This window comes from Sturnira hondurensis, unplaced genomic scaffold (genome assembly GCF_014824575.4).
Source record: "Sturnira hondurensis isolate 20B ecotype Veracruz unplaced genomic scaffold, ASM1482457v3 Scaffold0003681, whole genome shotgun sequence".
Lineage (NCBI taxonomy): Eukaryota > Metazoa > Chordata > Mammalia > Chiroptera > Phyllostomidae > Sturnira > Sturnira hondurensis.
This window is the reverse complement of record NW_028076312.1, coordinates 5042909-5064975: the sequence shown is the minus strand read 5'-3', so window position 1 is coordinate 5064975 and position 22067 is coordinate 5042909. Positions and strand designations below refer to the sequence as shown.

Below are 22067 nucleotides of genomic sequence, written 5' to 3'. Positions count from 1 at the left end.
GGCTGTACTCCTCCACTGTCATCCCTACCCTGAATCTCACCTGCCCTTCAAGGTCTCAGGTCTGAATTAAGTGGGGAGTTGTGATACTGTTTTGATTGCAATCTACAATTAAAGGTATGATTTATACCAAGTCTCAGGATTCACATACACACAATTAAGACAGAAGTTTCAGGAAGTAGTACTTACTACTATTTCAACCCACAGTACTTATAATAAGTACTTAGTACTTATTACAAAATTGTCTACTTGATTCTATTCTGTTTCATCAAAAAATAAAACCCCAAGACTTCCAGTTAAGATGGTGCCATAATTAAACACAGCTCACCACCTCACACAACCACATCAAAAATACAACTACACTGTGGAACAACCAGAACTCAGAACCATTAGAAATTGAGCTGGATGGAAGTCCTATAACTAAGGAATTAAAGAAAAAAACCACACCAAGACTGGTAGGTGGAGTGGAGAATGCAGATGGGCTGGTCCCACACCCACATGGGGCAGATAAAAATTGAGAGAGATATCTCAGGAGTGAGAGGCCCAGCCCCCATACCAGGCCCCCTGCCCAGGGTTCCAGTGTCAGGATTATATGTCTCTATAACTTCCGACTGTAAAAATCAGTGGAGATTGAGACTGTGGAAAACAAACTCCTGAAATCCCAGGCAGTTCCTCTAAAAGGACCTATGCACACATCTACTCAGACTCACTCCCCTTGAGCTCCAGTGCTGGGGAAGCAGATTGAAAAACATCAGAGACATCTGAGGAGGAACTGAATTGTCCAGCATCAGGGCGAGAGCTGGGGGACAACTTTCTCCCAGACAGAAGTACTGGCAGAGACCGTTTTTTGTTTTCTGAGCCTTCCCCCCTCCACCACTGAGCCACAGAGCCTGCAGGTGCGCACCATACCTGATACTCTATCAGCCTGGCTCACATTGTTTGCCCCATCCTGGTGATTCCCCAGTGACCTACCCCACCCAACTCCTAGGGCCACCCAAACTGTTTTCAGTGGCTTTTCCATGTGAATGGCTTGTCTTGGCCCATGCTTCATGTTTTCCTAAATTGTCTCAGACAAGCAGCATCTGGCTTCAGTGAGCTCCATACCTCTTGCCAAGTTGCCCCAGGCCCTGCACTAGCAGCAGCCAGTCTTGGTTCACAGCTTGTCTTCTCCTGAGCACCTCCAAGCCCAGCACAAGTAGCAGCCATCTGCAGATCACTTTGTAGCTAATGGCGTGTGACCCTGGACAGAACACAGGCAGTGGCTGACCTTGGACATGCAAACAGCAATCAAGGCTCAACTACAAGAGGAGGGTGTACACAACCCATACAGCAGGTGCACCTTGAGTACCCAGCTTGGGTGATAGGGGAGACTGTGCCACTGGACCCTACATAACACCTACTACATTAAGCCACTCTATCAGGCCTGGGAGACATAGTAGATCTACCCACTGTATTTTTCCATGTATAATAAGCATGCTTTTGCCCAAATTTTTGAGAGAAAATAAGGATGTGCATCATACATGGGTATAATGACTACATACCATGGACATAAAAATGGGTATAATAATCCCATGTATAATTCCCATGAAAACATGGGTGCACATTATATATGGCAAAATATGGTAATTAGAAACAAACACAGGGAGGCTGTCAAACTGAGAAGACAAAAAAAACATGGCTCAATTGGAAGAGCAAAACTTCAGAAAAGGAGCTAAACAAAATGGAGAAAAGCAATCTATTAGATGCAGAGTTCAAAACACTGGTTATAAGGATACTGAAGGAACTTCATGAGGAAGACCTCAATAGCATAAAAAGATCTATTCATAAATGAAGAATACACTAATTGGAATAAAGTACGATCTATAGTGAATTAACAGTAGAGTGGTTGAAGCTCAGAATCAAATCAGGAACATGGAGCGTAAGGAAGAAAAAACAACCAATCAGAATTGCAAGAAGAAAAAAGAATTAAAAAACAAAAAGGATAGTGTAAGGAGCTCCTGGGACAACTTCAAGAGGTCCAACATTAGCGTCATAAGGGTGCCAGAAGGAGAAGAGAAAGAGCAAGAAATTAGAAACCTATTTGAAAAAATAATGAAAGAAAAGTTCCCTAACTTGATGAAGGAAATAGACATACAAGTACAGGAAGCACAGAGAGTTCAAACAAAATGGATGCAAAGAGGCCTATTTCAATACACATCATAATTAAGATGCCAAATGTTAAATACAAACAGAGAATCTTAAAAGCAGCATGAGAAAAACAGTTAGTTACCTCCAAGGGAGCCCCCATCAGACTGTCAGCTGATTTCTCAAAAGGAAGTTTGCAAGCTAGAAGGAATTGGCAAGAAATATTCAAAGTGATGAAAAGTAAGGACCTAGAAGCAAGATTATTCTGCCCAGCAAAGTTATCATTTCGAATAGAAAAACAGATAAAGAGTTTCTCAGACAAGAAAAAGCTGAAGGAGTTCATCACCACCAAGCCAATATTATATGTAATATTAAAGAGTCTTCTTTAAATAGAAGGAGAGAATCACAAATATGAACAATAAAATGGCCATAAATACGTATCCATCAATAATTGAATCTAAAAAACAAAATAAACAAACAAGTACAACAGAAACAGAATCATAGATACAGAGAATGTTTTTGTGGTTGCCAGATGAAAGGGAGAGCCGGGGGGATGGGTGGAAAAGGTGAATGAATTAAGAAGTACGAATTAATAGTTAGAGAATAGTTGTGGGAATGTAAAGTACAGCATAGAGAACAGAGTAGCCAAAGAAGCTATATGCATGACCCATGAGCATGGACAATGTGTGGGGATTGCCTGAGGGAGTTGGGGAGGGAGACAAAAGATAAAAGTTGGGACAACTGTGATAGCATAAGTAACAAAATATAATTTAATAAACCCACTCAATTGATTTCATGACTTGCAAATGAGTCACGACCTGCCAATGAAAATGTCTTGGGTCAGAGAATCTCTGGATCCTCGCTCTGGTATCTACCTACAGCTGAATTGTCCCACCTCTCTGCCTGAGTCTTATCTGTCACTCACCCACTCCTTTTCCTCTTTTCATTGTGGTACAGGAGGACCTCAGATTCTTTTCTTTGCCCTCTGCACTCTGCTCTCTCTCTTTCTTCCACTGAAGAAGTTAGTCTCATGTAATAAAAACTCTCCAAGTTGATATTTCCGGTCCCAACTTTCAACCTAGCTCTGTGTTTTCAACTCTCACCATGATGGATGTCTCCCCTCATCTCAGAACTTCAAACTTCCCATGTCCAAAACTAAAAAAACAAAACAAAACAAAACAAAAAAAAACNCCCCCCCCACCACCAACCCCCCCCCCCCAAAGACAAACCACTACTGCAGAATCAAGAAAGCTTGAGTTTCAAATACATCTTGGTCATTTACTACTTAATATTGGCAAATGGGAATTACAGTGCATACTTATGAGATGTTTTAAAGACTGTGTACAACTCCTCGTGTTCAGTTTGTACACGCTAGGTGCTCAGTAAAGGTTAGCTTCATTCCTACCTCAAATTACTTTCCTTTCCAAATTCCTCATTTCTTCTAGAGACATCAATATTACCCAACAGCATCAGGTTCAAACTTGGTATTTGTGTGCCCCTCCCCCACTACTCCGAGTATCTGCTACAGTACCAAGTGCTTGCTTTGAAATAAAACCCACACATCGATTTCTCCCCTCCATCACTCCCCTGCATGGGGGTCTTCCCTGTTCTGTTTTTCTCTTTCACTTTTCACTGCTTTCTCAACTCCCACACCTGGGTCTGCACCTCAGTGCTCCTGCGCTTGCACTTGACCCAGAATGCAGACAAATCCCCAGGGTGATACCACCTCTGCTCTTTCTCTTTGATCTGCTTCTCTCCTCGCTGAGCCTTTTCTCTTTGGACAGACCCCAGGGTCCTCCTGGAAGGCCCAGAGTCTTCCAACTGTCCAGCCTCATGTTGGGCAGTCCCTTCCCATGGTTGGGCCAGCTTGAGGGTGAGGGCACCAGCTCTTCCCTCATTGTCCCCCTGCTGCGGGAACTCTTCTCTGCCTGTTACCCCCATCTTCTTCTCCCCCAGCTCACTTCGGCAGAGAAAATTCCCTTTGCTCTGCTTCTGCCTGCCGTGTCTCTGTTCTCTCCCTTTTTTCCTCCATCTCCCTCTCTCTCTGTCTTTGTCTGTTTCTATGCTCCTGTCTGTCTGTCTCTGTCTCTCTACCTCTCTCCCTCTCCCTCTGTCCATGTGTTTCTATCTGTCTTTATGACCTCTGACCCACTGCCTGTCTTTCCAGCCACAGGGAGGCACACCTGGCCCTAAGCTACCTTGGCTGAGACCACCAAGCCCAGCTGTCCCATGTCAGCCTATTCGGCACCCACTATCCACACTGTGGAGATTCAAGAGCATCATCCCGATTCCCCACCTCTCTCCTCCTCCCCGAGGCCACCTCTCCAGTCTGCAAGTTGAGGGGCACTTACCGCTTCCCCCTGGTGACAGGAGGCTGGCCAGTGAGGCACTGAGCAGGAGGAGGCACAGCGGGCTGGCCATTGTGTGGCCTAGGACAGCGTCTCTGTCCCCACTGTGACAGGCCTCCAGGGCAAGGTTCAGCCACCCTGGCTCAGAGGGTGGATGATTGTCCTTCTGCTTATCACAGCCTTCTGATTGGAGCCTGGGCCAGTGGGGGGTGAGGGACAGGGGCAGGCCACTATGCCGGGGCATTGTCACCTGGCCTGTGCAGCCTTGGGGAGGTCCCACTGGAACTTCATTGGTAGAGGTATCCAGTGGGGCTTGCTTTGGGCATAGCAACTTTTTGTTCTAAGACAATAAAAACGTGATTTTATGGTTTTCAGATGTTTATGTGTGGCTCTCATCTCATCCTTACAATCTTGATGAAAGCTAAGTATCACTTCATCTTTTCTCTGGAACGGAGAATTGAGGCTTAGAGAGAGGTGAAGCATCTGTGGTGTGTGTGGGATTTGAACACAGGATTTTCCACTTTAGGGTCCCGCTTTTCCTTTGTCTGAACTGGTCCTTCTGCTCACAGGCCTATCTCTCTAGGTGGTACCAGGTGGGGACCCACAAAGCGCCTCTAGCACAGAGGGTCCTGATGTCTGCGCATCATTGACATGTCAGGCTTGTACCTCCATCCCCCAAGTTAAAGGGCTCTGGGAGGCAGAGCTTGTCTTGTGACCCTTCCAGGCCACACAATATCTCATGCCCAGCACCCCCTACACATACTCCTGGTAGGATACCTCTGTCTGGAGGACACTGAGTGCCCTCGGGGCCAGAGCCCCGAGTGCCCTGTTGACCACAGGACAAGTTGGTTCAACGTCAAGAGGGGCTGGGCCAGCAGGAGATACTCAGCACACCTCTTAAACTCACGGCTAAGCCATGAGACACATGGCTTCTCTTGACAACAACTTTGCCTCACACACTCTAATGGGGGCTGGGGGTTGGGGGAGGGAGAATGAGCCCTGAGTCAGAGGCCGCACAGTGTGGTGCATTTCTCACGGATGTGCGGCTCGGTACAGGTCATCTGGAAGAGCACTGGGAAGCTGGCAGGGTGCCTCAGGACCAGGACTGGAGGCAGCCTCATTGTCCAGCCCCTCCCAGAGCTCCCCTCTCCACTCCCCCCAGGCAGGGCCAGGGGATATGGATGGCACTGTCTCCAGGGAATACAGGAGTCTTGTTTCTTGGCTATCATCTTGGGGAGAGTCCTGAACTCAGGGTTGTGTCTGTTTGCAACAAATGACAGGTGTCAGGGAAGGACGAGTCACATTAGGCCAGTGAAAGCAGCCTGCTACCTTGGCAGCCAGGCTGGAGAAGGAGATGCATGTGCTACGTGCACACCGAGTAGCAGCGACGTCCCAGGCATCAAGAGTTAGGAAACAGCCTGACCAGGGTCTCTGCAGCCAGCCTCCAGGCTCTGGAGGAAAAGGCCTGGGAAGTGGCTGCAAGGCTAGTACTGCACCGAAAGAGACAGAAACAGAGGCAGAAAAAGACTGTGCTCTATTCCACAGGGTCCACTGCTCACAACACTTCTGCACTCAGTGATCATTTATCCAAAGCCCATGGTCACTTGGATGTAAGTCTCATCATCTGGTTTGTTGGTTGCTTTGCCTGCAGTATCTAGAGGGCTGTCTGGCACACAGTAGATGTTTAATAAACACCAAGAGATGGAGTGAGTCAGTTCATTCTGGAAATTTGCCTGTTCTGTGCTCTGAGGCCAGGCAGGTCTTTTGCGGGGTGGTCACTGTGACATGCAGAGCCTGGTCCTCAGGGACAGCCTGTAGGTGGTGCCTTGGGCCTGTCTCACCTGGTCAGTTTGTGCTGTGATGCTGTTTCTGGACAAATTTCATCTGTGTGGGGAGGCCAGATGCTGTGTGACCCTCCCTGTCCGAGCGCCTGGTGGCGGGGCAGGGAAAGAACCTAATTGCCCCTCATAGAAAGATAGAACTGACCCATACAGTCAGCACATCTTCACGTCAAGCGTTAGCCTTCAGGGGCTGTCTCAGTGCTGCTGGGCACCCATGCAGACACCAGCTCCATGAGACCGAGGCCTTGCCACCCACTGACAGCTGGGGAAACTGAGGCAGAGCCAGTGACCTACCAGGACCATGTTTAACCCCATGTGGATCCGGGCGGCTTCTGGCCTTGCCACTTCAATCCCATTCCCACCCTTTTCTTTCCAGGAACAGGGTCCAGATAACTTTCATTCCCAGGAAGAAACTAGAGCCTTGCTATGCTTAGGGCCTCCGGAGAGCTCTTGCATTTTGTGGCAGAATTTCCGGTAAGTGTCGGTAGCCTGGATAGTCGATCTGGAGGACATCTGGATGTTTGCCAATCCACTTCACCGTCTGTGATGACATGATCGAGCTCCTCCAGAGGCCTCAATCCACATGCACTGGTTCCATTCCCCTGACAAGCGTTGAGGTGGGCTGCCATCTTATAGAGGAGGCAACAGGGCACAGAGAGGGTAAGCGGCTTGGCCAGGAGCTGCAGTCAGAGTCAGGCCAAGTCCAAAAAGGTGTTGGCTGCTTCAGTGCACGACCGACCACTTGGTGAGATTCCTAAAAACTACAGCTTCACCAGGGCAGCGGACCTTTTCTGTAAAGGCCCAGATCAATCGTTGGGTCTATGGGTCAGGTGGTCTCTTTGGACAGAGGGTCTCTGTCTCAAACACTCAATGCTGTGGTTTTAAGCAGCCATGGATGACTTGTAAAAGAATTAATGTGTCTCAATAAAACTTTATTTACAAAACCAGGTGGCTTGCACTCAGCCTTAACTGTAGCTTGAGGACCCTGGTCTGCTCAAAACTAAACGTGGCTTGACTGCCCAGCAGAGCCAGTGACAGCACCCGAACTCACTTGCGTTGAGCACTGTGAGCATTCCAGGCACACGACAGGCCAGTGCCCATCCTCCTGTCCTGTCCTGAGGGAGGGTTGTGCCCACTGGGTTTGCTCCACCCGCCTTTACCAAGTTGAAGCAGGGCCCACTTGAACTTCGATTATTTGTTCCATTCTTCCCTACCTGAGGCCTATGTGACCCTAGGTTTAGTGAGCCCGTAGTCACCTGAGGGACTTGATAACAATGTAACCCACCAGGCCCCACCACCCTCCGATCCCATGGATCTGAGCAGGATGTGTGGACATGCATTCTGGGGAGCGTCTGTTTTGTGGAGTGTCCCTGGTGGTTCTCAGTCCCTGGTGGTCCTAGGGACTGTCTTTGGACTGTCATTGATGAGGGAAGTGACAAGAAGAGAACAACCAGGTCGATAGGGCTCTGGGAACTGCAGCCTCCAAAATCCATCAGGGAGCTCTCGGTTTTAAAAACCAGCCTCTGTATAAAAATGTTCATTTTGTGACTGGTGATGTTACCAATACCTTGACTGGTGATGAACGGCAGGGTCTCAATGACGTGAATACAGACGACCTGTGAGTGGCAGGCAGGCTGCTGGGGAAAATGCACGGAGGAGACTCAGCTGTTCGTTGTTTGAGGGGAGAACCGGTGGCAAACAGTATGCAGAGCATTTTATGTGGTTTGCTTTAGGGTAAAAGATACACGTGCAGAACAAATCTGGAAGGATATCCAGCAAAGTGAGTGGATGACGCTCCCGATTTATTTGAAACAAAGGTGAAATACTTGTATAGAAAGGAAAAAATGTAAGTTAAAAGACAGACCTCAGAATGTAGCACATGTCACCGGGTGAACGCATACACACCGCTCTGGCTGCGTCCACAGGGAAATTGAGCAGAGGTGTGCACACGAGATGCGGTCACTTCCCCACATCTGCTGCTGCAGGGCTTCCCGTCCTCCTCACTGGCTGTCCTGTGCCGCTCATCTTTCTATTCCCTCTGTCCGTCTCTGTGAATCCCCAAGTCTCTACCTCCTTCTCTTTAGAGCCCCTCCCCTCATTTTATCTGAGCTTCTCGGTCTCTCTCAGGCCCTCTCCTTCTCTCCTCGCTCCTAAGGTCTTTCTTTAGGCTTGTCTCCATCTCTCAGTCTCTCCCCACCCCTCATTCTCTCTACTTTCCTTCTCTTAGTCTCTCTCTCTCCTCTTGCTCTTTCTTTCCTTCTCTGTCTCTCTCAGTCTCTCTGTTTCTCTCCCTCCCCCTCCTTATCCCCTCCTCCTCCTATCCCCTCCCCAACAAGGGCAGAACAAATTACGGGATTGGAAGCCAGGACAACCCAAGCAACAGCAGCTTTATTTCGCGGGAGCCGGGTGCTTGGAGCCAACTCTGGGGGACTAGCGGAGCGGGACTCGGAGGAGGCCTCTCGAGTGGACTTCTGAGCTCATGAGCCTTTGGAGCCACTCAGTGTACTGGGAGACTCTGGTGTACACCCCGAACTGGCCTTCGGCTGCACAGCCCACACCCCAGCTGACGACGCCTGTCAGGTACCATGTACTCTGGAACTTGGTGGCATGTGGGCCCCCGCTGTCCCCCTGGCAGGCGTCCTTGCTCCCATCTAGGTACCCAGCACAGAACATGTTCTCTGTGATCTTTGGGGAGCCCGGCTTCTGTTTCGACTGCTCCAGGCAGTCCTGGGTCATCAGCCTGGGCACATCGATGACCATGAGCTCAAGGGCCGTGGCACCCCTGTCAAGAAGCTGCCCCCAGCCACTGACGGTTGAGAATCGAATGAAGGCCAAGGTCCTCTCAGAGAAGGCCTTCTCAGGCAGACACAGGGGCACTGTGTAGTTGGTGAAGTCCACAGGCCTGCTCAGGCGGAGCAGGGCGATGTCGTGGTCCGTCTTCCCTGAGACGTACTTGTTGGGGACCATGACCTGAGTGACGTGCCGCTCTTGCTCGTCACCATCCTCCTCACTCAGGTCATGCTCACCTGTGGGGAGACCAGAGCCGCTTGCACCCCTGGCCTTGCAGCCTTGAGGAGTGGCCCTTCCCAAACCTCAAGAGGGTTGGAGCTCCCTTTGGGGAAGGAGCAGCCTGCGTCCAACTCCAGCCTGGCCTGGGTGGCTACCGTTGGGCTCCAGACAGAGCATGAGTTGGGGGTGGGTCTGGACCCTTGGGTGCTTAAGGCATCGAGGGGGGGTGCTGGGCCAGGCAGCTGTGGGTCGGTCAGGAGGACTACCCAATTCCCGCCATGCTTTCCAGGCAGGGCCTGGCCCTCCCCGGGGTTCCTCGCCATCCCATAAAGCCACCGGGCAGAAGCCTGGCTGTGGTGGCCCATGGAGCCATGGGTGGCTGCACTACCCTCAGGGCTCTTGGCCTGAGTGAGACAGGTGGGCATGGCATCACCTCCCGTGTCTTTATTTGGGGGTGGGGAAGGGGCTGAGGGGATGTGGCCACAGTGGCTCCCTGTGGGCGTTGGGGTTGCCCCAGTGCTGCCCACTTCCCTTTTTGGAGGAGTTCACCTGGTTGTGGAAGTTGGAGGTTCAATATCCCGAGTCTTAGCCCCCAGTTGTTATCAAGAACCGGTCTCTCATCAGAAGATGGGGAGAACAAACTTACCCACTACCACTGTCAGGTTCTTCCAGTTCTTGATTCTGTCGAAACAATGGGCTGCGGAGACCACCCAGGTGGCGTTGATCAGGGTGCCCCCGCAGAGCAGCATCCCATTTAGCTTCAGCTCAGCCTACCAAGGCACAATAGACATTGGAAGGTCACATTATTGTCCTGGGGTCCCCTCCCTGGAGAATCCCCTTCCCCCTGCACCCCCAGGGATGGGCTGCACTAATAGGAAGGTGTCTGAAATCCTGGAGGCTCCCCAAACAGGGCCCTTCCTGAGCAAAGCTGCTCCAGGCCCTCTCCAGCAGGCATCTCCCCATGCAGCGCAGGAAAGGGAGGCTCGAGGACACGGCCTGGCAACGGGAGTGTTGGTGCCCGGTTCCTCTGTGCATCTCCCGGGACTGTCACCGTGCTTGACTCAACATGCCTGATTTGCAGAGATGTGGCCAAGCTTTGTGCTCCTAGAGCGTGTGAGGGGTAAACAGAATAACAGAGGGAAGTACCGAGCATGTTCTAGGTACACGTAGACCCTCAGTAAATGTTTCCTTTCCTTTTTTTCTTCCTAAAAGCACAGAGGATGCCAAGTAGGGTCGTAGCATGAATCCTGCATGGAGACGTTTTCCTCAGGGTGAGCCTTCCACCATGGGCGGGAAAGGAGCCGCGGTCTCTGGCCAGGCTGGCCCAAGGACGGTGAGGAACTGTGAGGCCAGAGGAGGCTGGCTGAGGCTGAGGCAGAGCCACCAGTGAGCAGTCTGGGTCTGGTTTCCGACCGTTTCCTTCTGTTGTGTGAAACTGGATCAACCAGGGAGGGAAGAGACTGGACATGGGGTTCGTCACTCTCAAGCCTGGTGTCCCGAGTTGTGTGGGCAGCAGGAAGAAGGGTGCTGGGGAGCCTTCCTCACCTGTCTGGGCTGAGAGTTGCACCTACTTCTTGGCTGGGATCATGGGGGTTAAATGATACTGAAAAGGGTGGTCTTGGTGGGCGGGGCACAGGGTGGGGAACAGAGCCTGCAGCAGTCACCCCAGCAAGCCCCACCCCCGAGTGCTCCCCACTGTAAAAGGCACAGAAACCCACATCCATCAGCACCGTCTCTGGCTTGGAGAGGCTTTGCCACCCATTGATGGGAGAATCTGGCAAACATATCAGTCCTATGTGGATGTATCTAACTCAGATTATTCCTCTGAACACCAAAACCAGGGTTCTGCAAAGCGGTGGAGCGGGGCCCTGGACCGCAAAGACCCCACTCAGGCCCCAACTGCTGTGGGAGGTGGGGTGGAGCAGGGGGAGGCCAGGGCTGCCAGCTTGGTAATAAACGCAACTTCTTTCGAGGCCGGTCTGGAAGGGCCAGGTTGCTGTGAAAGGAGGGATTTGGAGTTTTCCCGAGCCTGAGGTCAGGCGGAGAATGATTGGTGCTTTTCCACTTTCCTTTACAAAGTTGTCATATGTTTATGTCTATTTCTAAAAATTCTTGACTGTTTAACTTGGGGTGTCCCAGAATGAGAGGTTAAAGAGGAGACATTGATTTGGGCGCAGACCTGAGTTTGCCGGTCTCAGAGTGGCAGCTCTCCTTATACTGCGTGCGGTCTGCACATATTCCCAGGCTCTTGTGAAATGCAGATGCTGGCCCAGTGGGCCCGGGGGCCTGAAACTCTGCATTCCCACCAGGGACCAGGCTCGGAGGCAGCCTTGCAGAGACAGGCCCTGGAGGGGCCACAGCCCACGCACCTGACCACATGCCAGGCACACAGCCTCCCAGCCTGTGGAAGGATTCCGCTACAGATCAGAAATCATCCCGTATGGTCTTGCTTACATATGCAATCTAAGAAAACAAAACAGACTTCCAGCCAAGACGGAGGCATAGGTGGACACATTGTGCCTCCTTAAACAACCAGAAGGACAACAACAAGTTTAAAAGCAAAAAACAACCAGAAGTGACAGAAATCTGAACTATATGGAAGTCCAACAACCAAGGAGTTAGAGAAGAAACATTCATCCAGACTGGTAGGAGGGGTGGGAACAGGCAGCTGGGGAGGAGAGGACTCATGGCAAGGTGGCAGCTGGTACAGTGGGCAGACCCACACTCGCATGCAGATAAACTGGGAGGAACAACTGGGGAGGGAGACAGACTGCGTAACCCAGGGTCCCAGTCTGGGGAAATAAAGCCTCAGAGCCTCTGTGCGAAAAAACCTGTGAGGGTTGTGGCATGGGGGGAGAAACTCCCAGTCTCACAGGAAAGGTGGATCTCATTGGAGAGACCCACAGGGTCCTAGAACATACACAAACCCACCCACCTGGGAATCAGCACCAGAAGGGCCCAATTTGCTTGTGGGAAGCAGCGGAAGTGACTGAAAGCCAGCAGAGAGCAGAGCAAGCAGCACTGTTCCCTCTTGGATCCCTCCCCAGGGACAGCATCACTACAGAGCAACGTGGGTTGCCCCATCCTAGTGAACACCTAAGGTTCAGCCCCTTACTAAGTAACAGGCACACTGAGACCAAAAAAAAAAAAAAAGGCCCAAATGAAGGAACAGATCAAAGCTCCAGAAAAAATACAACTAAGTGATGGAGAGCTTGCCAGCCTATCAGATGCACAGTTCAAAACACTGATAATAAGGATGCTCACAGAATTGTTGAATATGGCTGCAAATTAGATGAAGAAATAAAGGCTATGCTGAGTGAAATAAAGGAAAATGTACAGGGAACCAACAGGGATGGGAAGGAAACCAGGACTGAAATCAACGGTGTGGATCAGAAGGAAGAAATGAACATTCAATCAGAACCAAATGAAGAAACAAGAATTAAAAAAAAAAAAAATGAGTAGAGGCTGAGGGACCTCCAGGATCCGGAGGATCCATGTTTGGATGTTAAACATTCCAACATCCTAACCATAGGGGTGCCAGAAGGAGAAGAACAAGATCAGGAAGTTGAAAACTTAGTTGAACAAATAATGAAGGAGAACACCCCAAGCTGGCCAAGGAAATAGATTCCTAGGAAGTCCAGGAAGCTCAGAGAGTCCCAAAGAAGTTGGACCCAAGGAGGAACACACATAATGTAATTATTACATCATAATTACACTAGCCAAGATTAAAGATTAGGAGAGAATCTTAAAAGCAGCAAGGGATAAGGGAACAGTTACCTACAAAGGAGTTCCCATAAGACTATCAGCTGATCTCTCAAAAGAAACCTCACAGGCAAGAAGGGGCTGGAAAGAAGTATTCAGAAGTCATGAAAGGCAAGGACCTACATCCAAGACTCCTCTATCCAGCAAAGCTATCATTTAGAATGGAAGGGCAGATAAAGGTCTTCCCAGATAAGGTCAACTTAAAGGAGTTTATCATCACCCAGCCCTTATTGTATGAAATGTTAAAGCGACTTATTTGAGGAAAAGAAGAAGATAAAAACTATGAACAGTAAAATGATAACAAACTCACAATGATCAACAATGGAATCTAAAACAAAAACAAAAACGAAAACAAAAACAAAAATAAACTAAGCAAACAATAGACCAGGAATGGAATCCCAGAAATGGAGATGGCCTGGAGGGGAGCGGGAGGGGTAGAAATTGGGAAAAGGTACAAGGAATAAGTAGCATAAATGGTAGGCAGAAAGTAGACAGGGAAAAACTAAGAATAGTATAGGAAATATAGAAACCAAGGAACTTATATATACCACCCATCAACATGAACTAAAGAGAAGGAATGCAGGTGGGAGGGGGTGTACAGGGCAGAAGGGAATTGGGCCAGGGGAATGGGACAACTGTAATAACATAATCAATAAAATATATTAAAAATAATAAAAAAGGAAACAAAACAATGAACAAACAAAACAAAGCAGAAACAAACCCCTAGATAAAGAACAAGCTGATGGTTGTTGAAGGGGCAGGGGTTGGGGAATGTAATTTAGAAAAATTCAAAAATAAAGCACAATATCTGGCATACAAAAAGAAAAAAATATATCAGCTTCCAGAGGCAGACAGTAGGTGGAGCTGTGAAGGTGAGAGAGCTAGGTTCAGGTTGTAAGGCCTCAGTCTCCTGTCTGTTAGAGGGAGTGAGGACAGCGGCCTGTGAAGAAGCAGTGTGCAGAGAGGCACAGGATGGCGGGGCTGCTGCTGGGAGCACTGAGGTCTGAGGTGAACGGCCTGCAGCTTTAAGAGGAAATCCACTGCCAGGAGCAGTGGTGATGTGGGGCCTGGGGTGTGACCCCAGGGCCCTGAAGCCTTACCTGCCAAGGACACTCTCCTTTGGGGCACACCTTGCCACCCACAATTCGGCCTTGCTGTTGCCCGCCACTTCTTTTTTCCAGAACAGGTATTTTTCCACATGGATATTCAACTGCATAAAACAAAAGTCACAAGATGTGAGGGGTTATGAGGGAAGAAGGGGCGGTGAGAGGGGGCTCTGAGCCCTGCAGGGGGTGGCTCTGCCTCGGGTTCCCACCCAGGGTGGAGGGGGCCTCTGGGCTCAGCGAGGCCCGTGGGAGCTGCTGGGTGAGCAGAAGGGGCAGAGTCTGGTTTTGCAGGCACAGAAGGCCCTACTTTTTGAAACTGGTTTTTGCTCATTTTTCTGGGGCAAGATGAAATGCTGCTTGAGTTTGCTAAAAGATGAGTGATATTCTGTCTAAACCCTTGCAGCCTCTCTGACAGCTGTCAGTTCTGACCCCACTGCTGGTTTTGGTCTGCTCCAGTGCAGCCCTTGGCCCAGCAAAGAGAGTGTTTAGAGGCGGCAGCTGAATTTCGAGCTGTGTTGACCATGTTGGGTACCTTCACCTCTGAAGAGACACAGGGTTTGGGGTGTCCCAGCCTCTGGAATTGCAGCCCCATCCGTTTGAAGTTGGCTTACAGAAATTTCCATTTTCCTAAAAGTGCTTGCCTTTAGAAAGATTTGGAAACCGGAACTGTGCTGTAGTCAGTATCTCCCATGGAGGTGGCAGTGTAGATTCCCAGCGGAGGGGACCGGAAGTGGGGTGGGGAGAGCTTTGTTTTGCTCCTCTGGACCCACCCGAGATGGGCAGGGGGTCTGGGGCCCACCCAAGGAGCTGCTCCCAGGTCTCTGTCCTGCCCCGTTGCCCTGGCCCTCCCTCCACCCTTGTCTCCTCCCTGCCTCTGAGCATGTGGTGGTCAGCACGTAGTAGATGCTCAGTGAATGGCATGTGGGCCCCCTTCTCATTTTTAGCCAAAGAAGAACTTGTGGCCAGACAGAAATGGCTGACTGCTCATCTGGCAGTGAAACGGCACATGGCCCTTGGAGCAGATCCCGGAGGGCCCGTTACCTGTGGGTGCACAGGACACCCCGTCGGTCTGGAGTGTGTACCCCTCGTGACACCAGCAGGAGCGCTTGGCCCCCGTGTGGTCCCTGCAGTACTGCTCGCAGCCCCCGTTCTCGTTCTCGCAGATCAGCTGGTCATCCTTTTCTGGGTGCAGAAAGAGACAGACTGAGAGGGGTCTGCTGCTGGTCAGGGAAAGCCAGCCCTGGTGGCCGCCCCTCCTTGGGCTGGGGGCAATGATCCAGAAACGTGGGCCGTGGGTTTGGGTGCTCATCCATATCCGAGCAGCCTAACCAGTGGGGACATGGGGCCAGCATGGAGTGGTCTCCATACTGTCACCCCTCCTGGCAGCTGGTGGGTGCTGAGGAGGGCCCGGGGAAAGTAAAAGAGCCCAACTCTATCAGAGGCCTGCAGAGTGGTGAGACTTCTCTACAGCTGGGCCCTGAAGCCCAGTGACCCCTGGTTCAAACAGACAGAGGGGAGACGTTCAGCCTGACTCTGCAGGACAGCACTTTGGGGTTGGAAACAGGGTTGGCTTGCCGTGGAAGGGCGGCTGAGCACCAACGGCCAGGCCAAGACACTGAGGCTTCCCAGCCCGTGTAACTGGCAGAAAGCAGTTTTCCTGAGTCTTTCCTCCACTCTAGCTGGCCTCTGCTCTGCTTAGAGCAGAAGTCGGCTGTGGTCCACAAGATTTCACTCCGCATCAGAACATAGACCTGTGTGGGGAGGGATTAAACTTGCCCAAAGAGAGGCCTGGGCTTTGCCCTCAGCTCCTGGAAGGTGATTGCCACACTCCGCCGATTAAGTTGGACACTTAATTTAATCTGCCTGAAAAGAGGATTATTTCCTGGTTCCCCTGGGCCAGACTGGATGGGGACTTGGGCCATATGTGGTCAGCTCAGCCTCTAGAGGGGCTTCGGGCTGAGGTCAACCATGTGGGTTGTCAGCCATGTCTACGCGACTGAGCCCCAATAAAATCTCTGGGCACTGAGACTCAGGTGCACTTCCTGGCGTGGTGATGCTCCATGCATCTTGTCACACATCAGCCTCGGAGAATGAAAGACTGTGCATATGGCTGCCCTGGGCGAGGACAACTGGAAGTTTACTCCTGGTCCCTTCGCTGATTTTACTCTGTATCTTTCTGCTGTAATAAACTGATTATATCAGTTTCCAGTGAGTTCTGTGAGTCTTTCCAGCACATCATTGCACTTGAGACTGGTGTGGGGGATCCCTGAACTTTGCAGTACTGTAGTATACGAAAGGTGAAAAAACCATCTCATGCCTTTGTAATAGCACGTAGGGAAGGTCAAGTTTACCCAACCATCCTGCCTGGCAGGATATGTGGAAGCTGGGCAGTGACGTAATGGTTTTCACCTGTGCTTTTTTCAGGTGTATCTGAATTTCCCAGTGCCAGGAGCCCAAAGTCTATAGTTCCCAGAAGGGAACGGGGGCAATCAGATTTGACAACTGACACCTTAGAACACCAGATCCAAGGCTCTCAGTTGGCAGAGGCCTTCAAAGTCACCAAGGCAGACTTCCCACCAGGGCTGAGGCCAGCTCCACGCCTGGCCAGGCCGTGCCCAGCAGCCCCCTCCAGGGACCCCGTCTGGGAGCTGGGGGATTTCTCACTTGTCTCACAGTGCCGGCCCTCGAACTCCTCAGGGCAGAAGCAGATGTAGGACTGGATCTGGTCCTCACAGGAGCCTCCATTCTGGCATGGATTCGAGGCACACTGGTCCCCATCTGTGGAGTGAGTCGGTGTCAATATGCCGAGGAGAAGGGCTTGAAGGCGGGATATAAATGGACCATTTACCTACTCACCTATGTAAGAAATCCAGAACTTCTCCTGAGGGAACAAAGAGGAAGCTGCGTGAGAGACACGTCCACCAGAAGCACACATTTCTGGTGTCCACAGAGTGGCCTGATGAATGAGGTGCGCTGGGGGCATCTGACCTGGGGCCCTCGCAGCGGGCTCTGGAAGTCAGGCTTTCCTCTGGGTTCCTCTGGGGGACAATGGTTTTTCCTCATCCCTTGAGCCCCACCGCAGATCATTAAGGCCGCCAGAGGTCAAAAATTTCCACCTCCCGGTCAAACTACCCAAGTTTCAGCCCCAGTTAGCTCCAGCTCCACCACCTCTGAGTTGTGGACCTGGGACCAGGCACACATGCACGCTGAGCCTCCATCCCCTCCTCTGGTGCTGGGTCATCACCCACGCACGTGGGCGGACTGGAGGAGCAGGTCAGTGGTGGATGGAAAGGCATTCAGGGAACGCAAGGGGCTCCATCAGTAACACTGATACCCTCAGGAATCTTTTGGCCAACTGAACTTACACTTATAGCGTTGCTCTGAGAATAAAACAAGATAAAAACTGTTGAAGCTGCTTTGAAAACCTAACTGGTACATGGCCACCAAGTATGCCCATTTTCAGCTTTCACAGAAAGGGTCACTATTAGCCTCCGTCTCAAACAGCCTTGCTCCCTGTTGGCTGTGAGGTGTCCCATGAGTGCGAGCCTGACCCACGTGCCTACTGAAGTGTTGAAAGGGATGCGATATTTTAAATACGTCTCTTAGAAAATGGAAACTGAAACAAAAACCCTTCTAGCCACATGGCCCAGAGCAGGTGGAGGAAGCCGTGGTGCCCGATGTGTCCCCACATGTTTCCCTCGGGAGGTGCCCACGGCCACCGTGACACTGAGAGGCTCACCCAGGCCAGCGTCTCAGGCAGCTGGAAGCAGGGGCAGCTTTAGTGGGCTGGGATGGCAAGGGGCACATTGAGTGTGCTTTTCAAACTGTATTTTCTGATGCAATGATTGGGATGCGTGGTGTGGCTGAGAGGAGGATGTCCCTGGGAACAGGGGGAGGTAGGGAGCATTGCAGGACCTCGGACTAAGGAAGGTGAGGCAATCTTGGGAGGAATAGTGACCCAGACGTGGAGGGGCTGTGCATGCCAGGGCCACCTGCGTGTTCACCTGTGTGTGTTCACCTGTGCACACGGCACTCCCAACCACAGAAGTGAAGAGACTTGGCCTCTGAGACTCGGGGCGACCCCCACTGTCACAGAACTCCCTTCGGCAGACTCAGCACACTGTGCTAGGGTGTCCCCTCAGGGCGAGCTCACCAGTCTCTCCTCGTTCCTGAAGATCTCCCGGGCCTCCTCAAAGGAGCACTGTTCCTCCTTGCACTCTCTCTCCAGGGAGCCTGGCTTCAGCTCCTCCAGGAACCAGTTGGCACGCCTTTGCCTGCGCAAGACACTTTGGGCTTCCTCCTGCGTAATGAAGACTGAGCAACAGGAGTTCCATGAAACGTCCACAGCCTGCCACGCCAAGGTGGCACAGAAACCCTCCACTCTGTTCTCGTCCACGCAGGGTCAGTGGGGCCCTGCCTGCAGGCTGGCTGATTTTAAACAGGGGTGCTTTCTCATAGCTGCCTGGGGACAGACTTCATGTGCAAGGATGAGGCAATATGTTCACAAAATAACATTTTAACACACTCACACCGTTCGACCCGGTCGCTTCACTTCCAGGAACTAATCCCAAGGAAATGCTCAGTGGCATGCACAGACCCCTAGCCACAAGGAGAGCTGCTGCTGACAATCGTCTGAAGCAACCAGGCGACGGTGCCCTGTGCCGCCAGGAAACGGAACACTTGGGAAGATGCGGTAATAAGTGAAAAAAGGAGATAATAAAACAATATCTACTATATAATCTTTTCGTTAAATAAAAAAGTATATATGAGTAAATGAGATTTATTGAAAGGATGTACATAAGCAATTAACTTTGGGGATTAACAGCTGTTGTGTTCCAAAAATGCGCACCATCGACATGTGTAATTCTATGACTGACAAAACATGCATGTGCCGTGTCCCTGGCACCTAGAGCATTTCGTCAAGAGTTGCAGAATAAGCGAGCTGGAGGGTCCCATGCAGGAGGGTGGTCCTATGGGATGTGCATTTGAGAGAGTCAGGCAGCAGGGAGAGGCTTGGCCTGGGGGTGGTGGTGAGGTAGGCAGAGGTGGAGGTGGCTGAGACAGCAGGAGAGAGGATGAGGGTGGCCCGACTGCAGGGGCGGGTGGAGTGGGGGCATCCCTTGTCTCCATTTAAAAGCTCAAGGGTCCATTTGCTGGCACCCCTCTCCTCTCCACCCCTGCAGTGCTGCCTGAACTGAAGAGCTCCGGCCTCCTCTGGTCCTTCCTGAGTGTTTGTCTGCTGCCAGCAGCACAGAGCAGCTTCGTGGCCCCTCCTGGAATCTCACAGGGATGCCCGTAGGTCCTTGCAGGTAGCTGGTGTCCCCAGTTTTGCTTATGAGAAAGGGAGGTGGGTGAGGCTTAGAAGTCACCCAAAGCTACTCAGGGCGGGGGTGATGGAACCAGTCTGAACTCCTTGAATTTGGGGGTTCTTTGGACAACCAGTCAGACATGGGATCTGCACCCCAGACGAGGGCTTGGTGATGGCGGTGAGGATATTGAGGTTGGTGAGGTTATGTGGGGGTTGAAGTCAAGGGCATGGATGAGGCAGGAAAGTCCCCAGAGCCCCTGGTGCTGACCAGTGCTGTTGGAGGCTGCATAGTAAGTGACCCTAGCGGTAAGCAGGGTGCACATGGGGTGAGAAGAGGAAGCACAATGAAGCCAGCACTGAGGGCAGAGACCAAGTATGGAAACAAGTCCCAGAGGAGAGAGGAACCAGAGACCAGCTTGGGAGAGGCTGAGGCTTCCAGACAGAAAGGGTGAGGTGTCTGTGCAGCCTCCTTCTACCAGAAGCCTCTGGTGAGCAGGGGGCCTCCAGGGCAGGTGGGAAGGTTACAGAATGTGGGGACAGGCAGGCGGAGGGGAGGTGCCAGCTCCCGGGCCACCCAGGCTGAGGGAGACCATATCATCTTTAAAATCAGACACTTTCACCCATCTGTATCTTGGGGAACAAAGAGTCTGAGGACAAATCAAAGAATGGAGGCTCCTGAGAGGGGAGCTGGCTGCAGAGCCCACGTGGGGAGGGGGTGGGGGAGGGGGAAGGCGGGCACTGGAGGCAAGAGACCTTGAAAGAGGCAGCGGCTAACCAGAGCGGAATCACCTGCCCGTGGAGGGGAACAAGTGTGCACCGGGAAGCCCTCAGGGAACCAGAGATGACTCCGATAAAGTAACACACGATCACTGCAGACAATTGGGAAAAGACAGACTCCAACAAGGAAGATGATGACAGCCACTGGCAACTTGTCACAGTTTTCCTGGCATAAGAAAGGACAACGGGCAGCACCGACTTTCTCTGGAGCAGGACACGCTCTCCTCTGGGCACCTGTAGTCATCAGGGCAGACAACCACCGCTGGGATCCCCGGCCAGATTCTCACAGTGGGATGTGAAGTGTGGCAGGATAGGAAGAAGCTAGGGAAATTCCTTGACAAGTGTAGTAAGGGAAACTGAGACGAAATCATTAAACAAGGCCAAACAATTTGAATAATTGACAGCCAGCTAACCAATCACCAGGTCTGATCTTCTCTAACTAAAGGACACTCAGGAGCATGTGATTCACACATTCCAGAGTGTCCAGGGGCAGAACCCCCCTCCGTCCTGGTCCCGCCTCAATAACGTTCTTTAAAAATATAAAAGTAACCAAAAAAGCCCTTGATCTCTCTATACACATATTTCGACAAATCAACATATTGAAGGACACGTCAGAAAAGCTAATAAATATTCTGTTAAGACCTTCCCCTGAAACCTCCCCTAGGATTTGGCCAACGGCCAAGGAAAGATAAGAAGGCTTGAGACAAAGAGTCCTCAGCATGCTCTTGCTGGAGCCTGCCGACGCCTTGTGCGTCTGCTGAACTCTAAGCGTCCCCAGTAAACTTGCAACCAGGCGGAGAGCGGGCAGCAGCAGCTCGTCCCAGGCCACCCCCCAGCACCCATCTCCAAGGCCCCCTGCTTCTCACTTTCTCTCTCCTGCTGCTTCTTCTACCTTTAAGCCCTTCCTTTGTTTCATTGTCCCCAGCTTTCATAAACATGCTCTCAAAATCATGTGGACTCCTGTTGTGGAGTCTTTCTTACACGAAGCTGAGAACCCACATGCTACCGGCGGGCAGAGGCCGATGCGCTCCACGCCCAGACCCTGCCTGGCAACGGAAGGAGGGCGGGAAGCAGATTCTAGAGGACGAGTCAGCACCTTGTCTCCACCACACTGCCACTCAGCACTGTGAAGTCGTGATGAGGACAGCTGGTAAACATGTCCCAGAGCTTCTCCTCTCAGGCCTGTCAGCACCCTCGAGGGGCTGGGAGGGTGGCTGCAGTCACAGCCAGGGAGGGTACAGAGCAGTGCAGCCCAGTGTCCCCTCACCGTCCCTGGCACTTGCCAATTGAAAACCCAGGAGAGCAGAGCATGGGGTTAAGCACACCCCCACTGCACACACCCACCCCACATCCCTGAGCCCCAGATTCTGTTCTTGTCCAACTGCACATGTAGGTCCCCACCAGTGAACAAAACAGCACTGCAAGTTCCCAAGTCTTTGAAAAATAATTCCGCCAAAGTCTGCAGAATCAATAGCACTGTTTCCGCCAATGCCTGCCAAGTACCTGGCTACTGTTTGCTTTTGGAAGGAAAGCAGATCACACTGTAGCCAGCAAATGCTCCTGGTGAACAGGAATGAAGGGGAGGTTGGGGAGGCTCGGCTGCCAGCAGCTGGGCTGCCCTTCTCACTGGGTTTATAGGAAAACCTCTACCCACCCTCCCCCCAGTCCCCTAACATACCTGCAGCCAGAGACCCCTGCAGGCTCAGCAGAAAGCAGAGGAGGGCCAGCCCACCAGGCTGGGGAAGCATGGTGCGGTCCACTGTATCACTCCCTGTCTGTGGACATTCCAGTGTGG

At 51.5% G+C, this 22067-nt stretch overlaps 2 protein-coding genes and 1 long non-coding RNA gene across 3 annotated transcripts in view; 1 reads left to right on the top strand and 2 right to left on the bottom strand.

Moving 5' to 3' along the window:
- F10 (coagulation factor X) overlaps positions 1-4616 on the bottom strand; it is a 20159-nt gene extending 15543 nt beyond the window's left edge. Inside the window, exon 1 of the mRNA XM_037042067.1 lies at positions 4473-4616. Coding sequence (XP_036897962.1) covers positions 4473-4542 — 70 coding nt within the window. The 5' untranslated portion in view covers positions 4543-4616. The remainder of the gene's footprint in view (positions 1-4472) is intronic.
- The window catches only part of LOC118984250 (uncharacterized), a 17092-nt gene extending 2946 nt beyond the window's left edge, over positions 1-14146 (top strand). The window contains exons 2-3 of the long non-coding RNA XR_005065885.1: positions 14030-14034; positions 14135-14146. This is a non-coding gene — a long non-coding RNA (uncharacterized LOC118984250). The remainder of the gene's footprint in view (positions 1-14029; positions 14035-14134) is intronic.
- F7 (coagulation factor VII) lies at positions 8672-22067 on the bottom strand. The gene is made up of 8 exons (XM_037042068.1): positions 21951-22067; positions 18341-18501; positions 17044-17068; positions 16852-16965; positions 15229-15369; positions 14182-14291; positions 9966-10089; positions 8672-9336 (listed from the first exon to the last, which is right to left on the bottom strand). The coding sequence occupies exons 1-8, from the start codon at positions 22018-22020 to the stop codon at positions 8741-8743; spliced, it is 1341 nt and encodes a 446-aa protein (XP_036897963.1). The 5' UTR covers positions 22021-22067; the 3' UTR covers positions 8672-8740.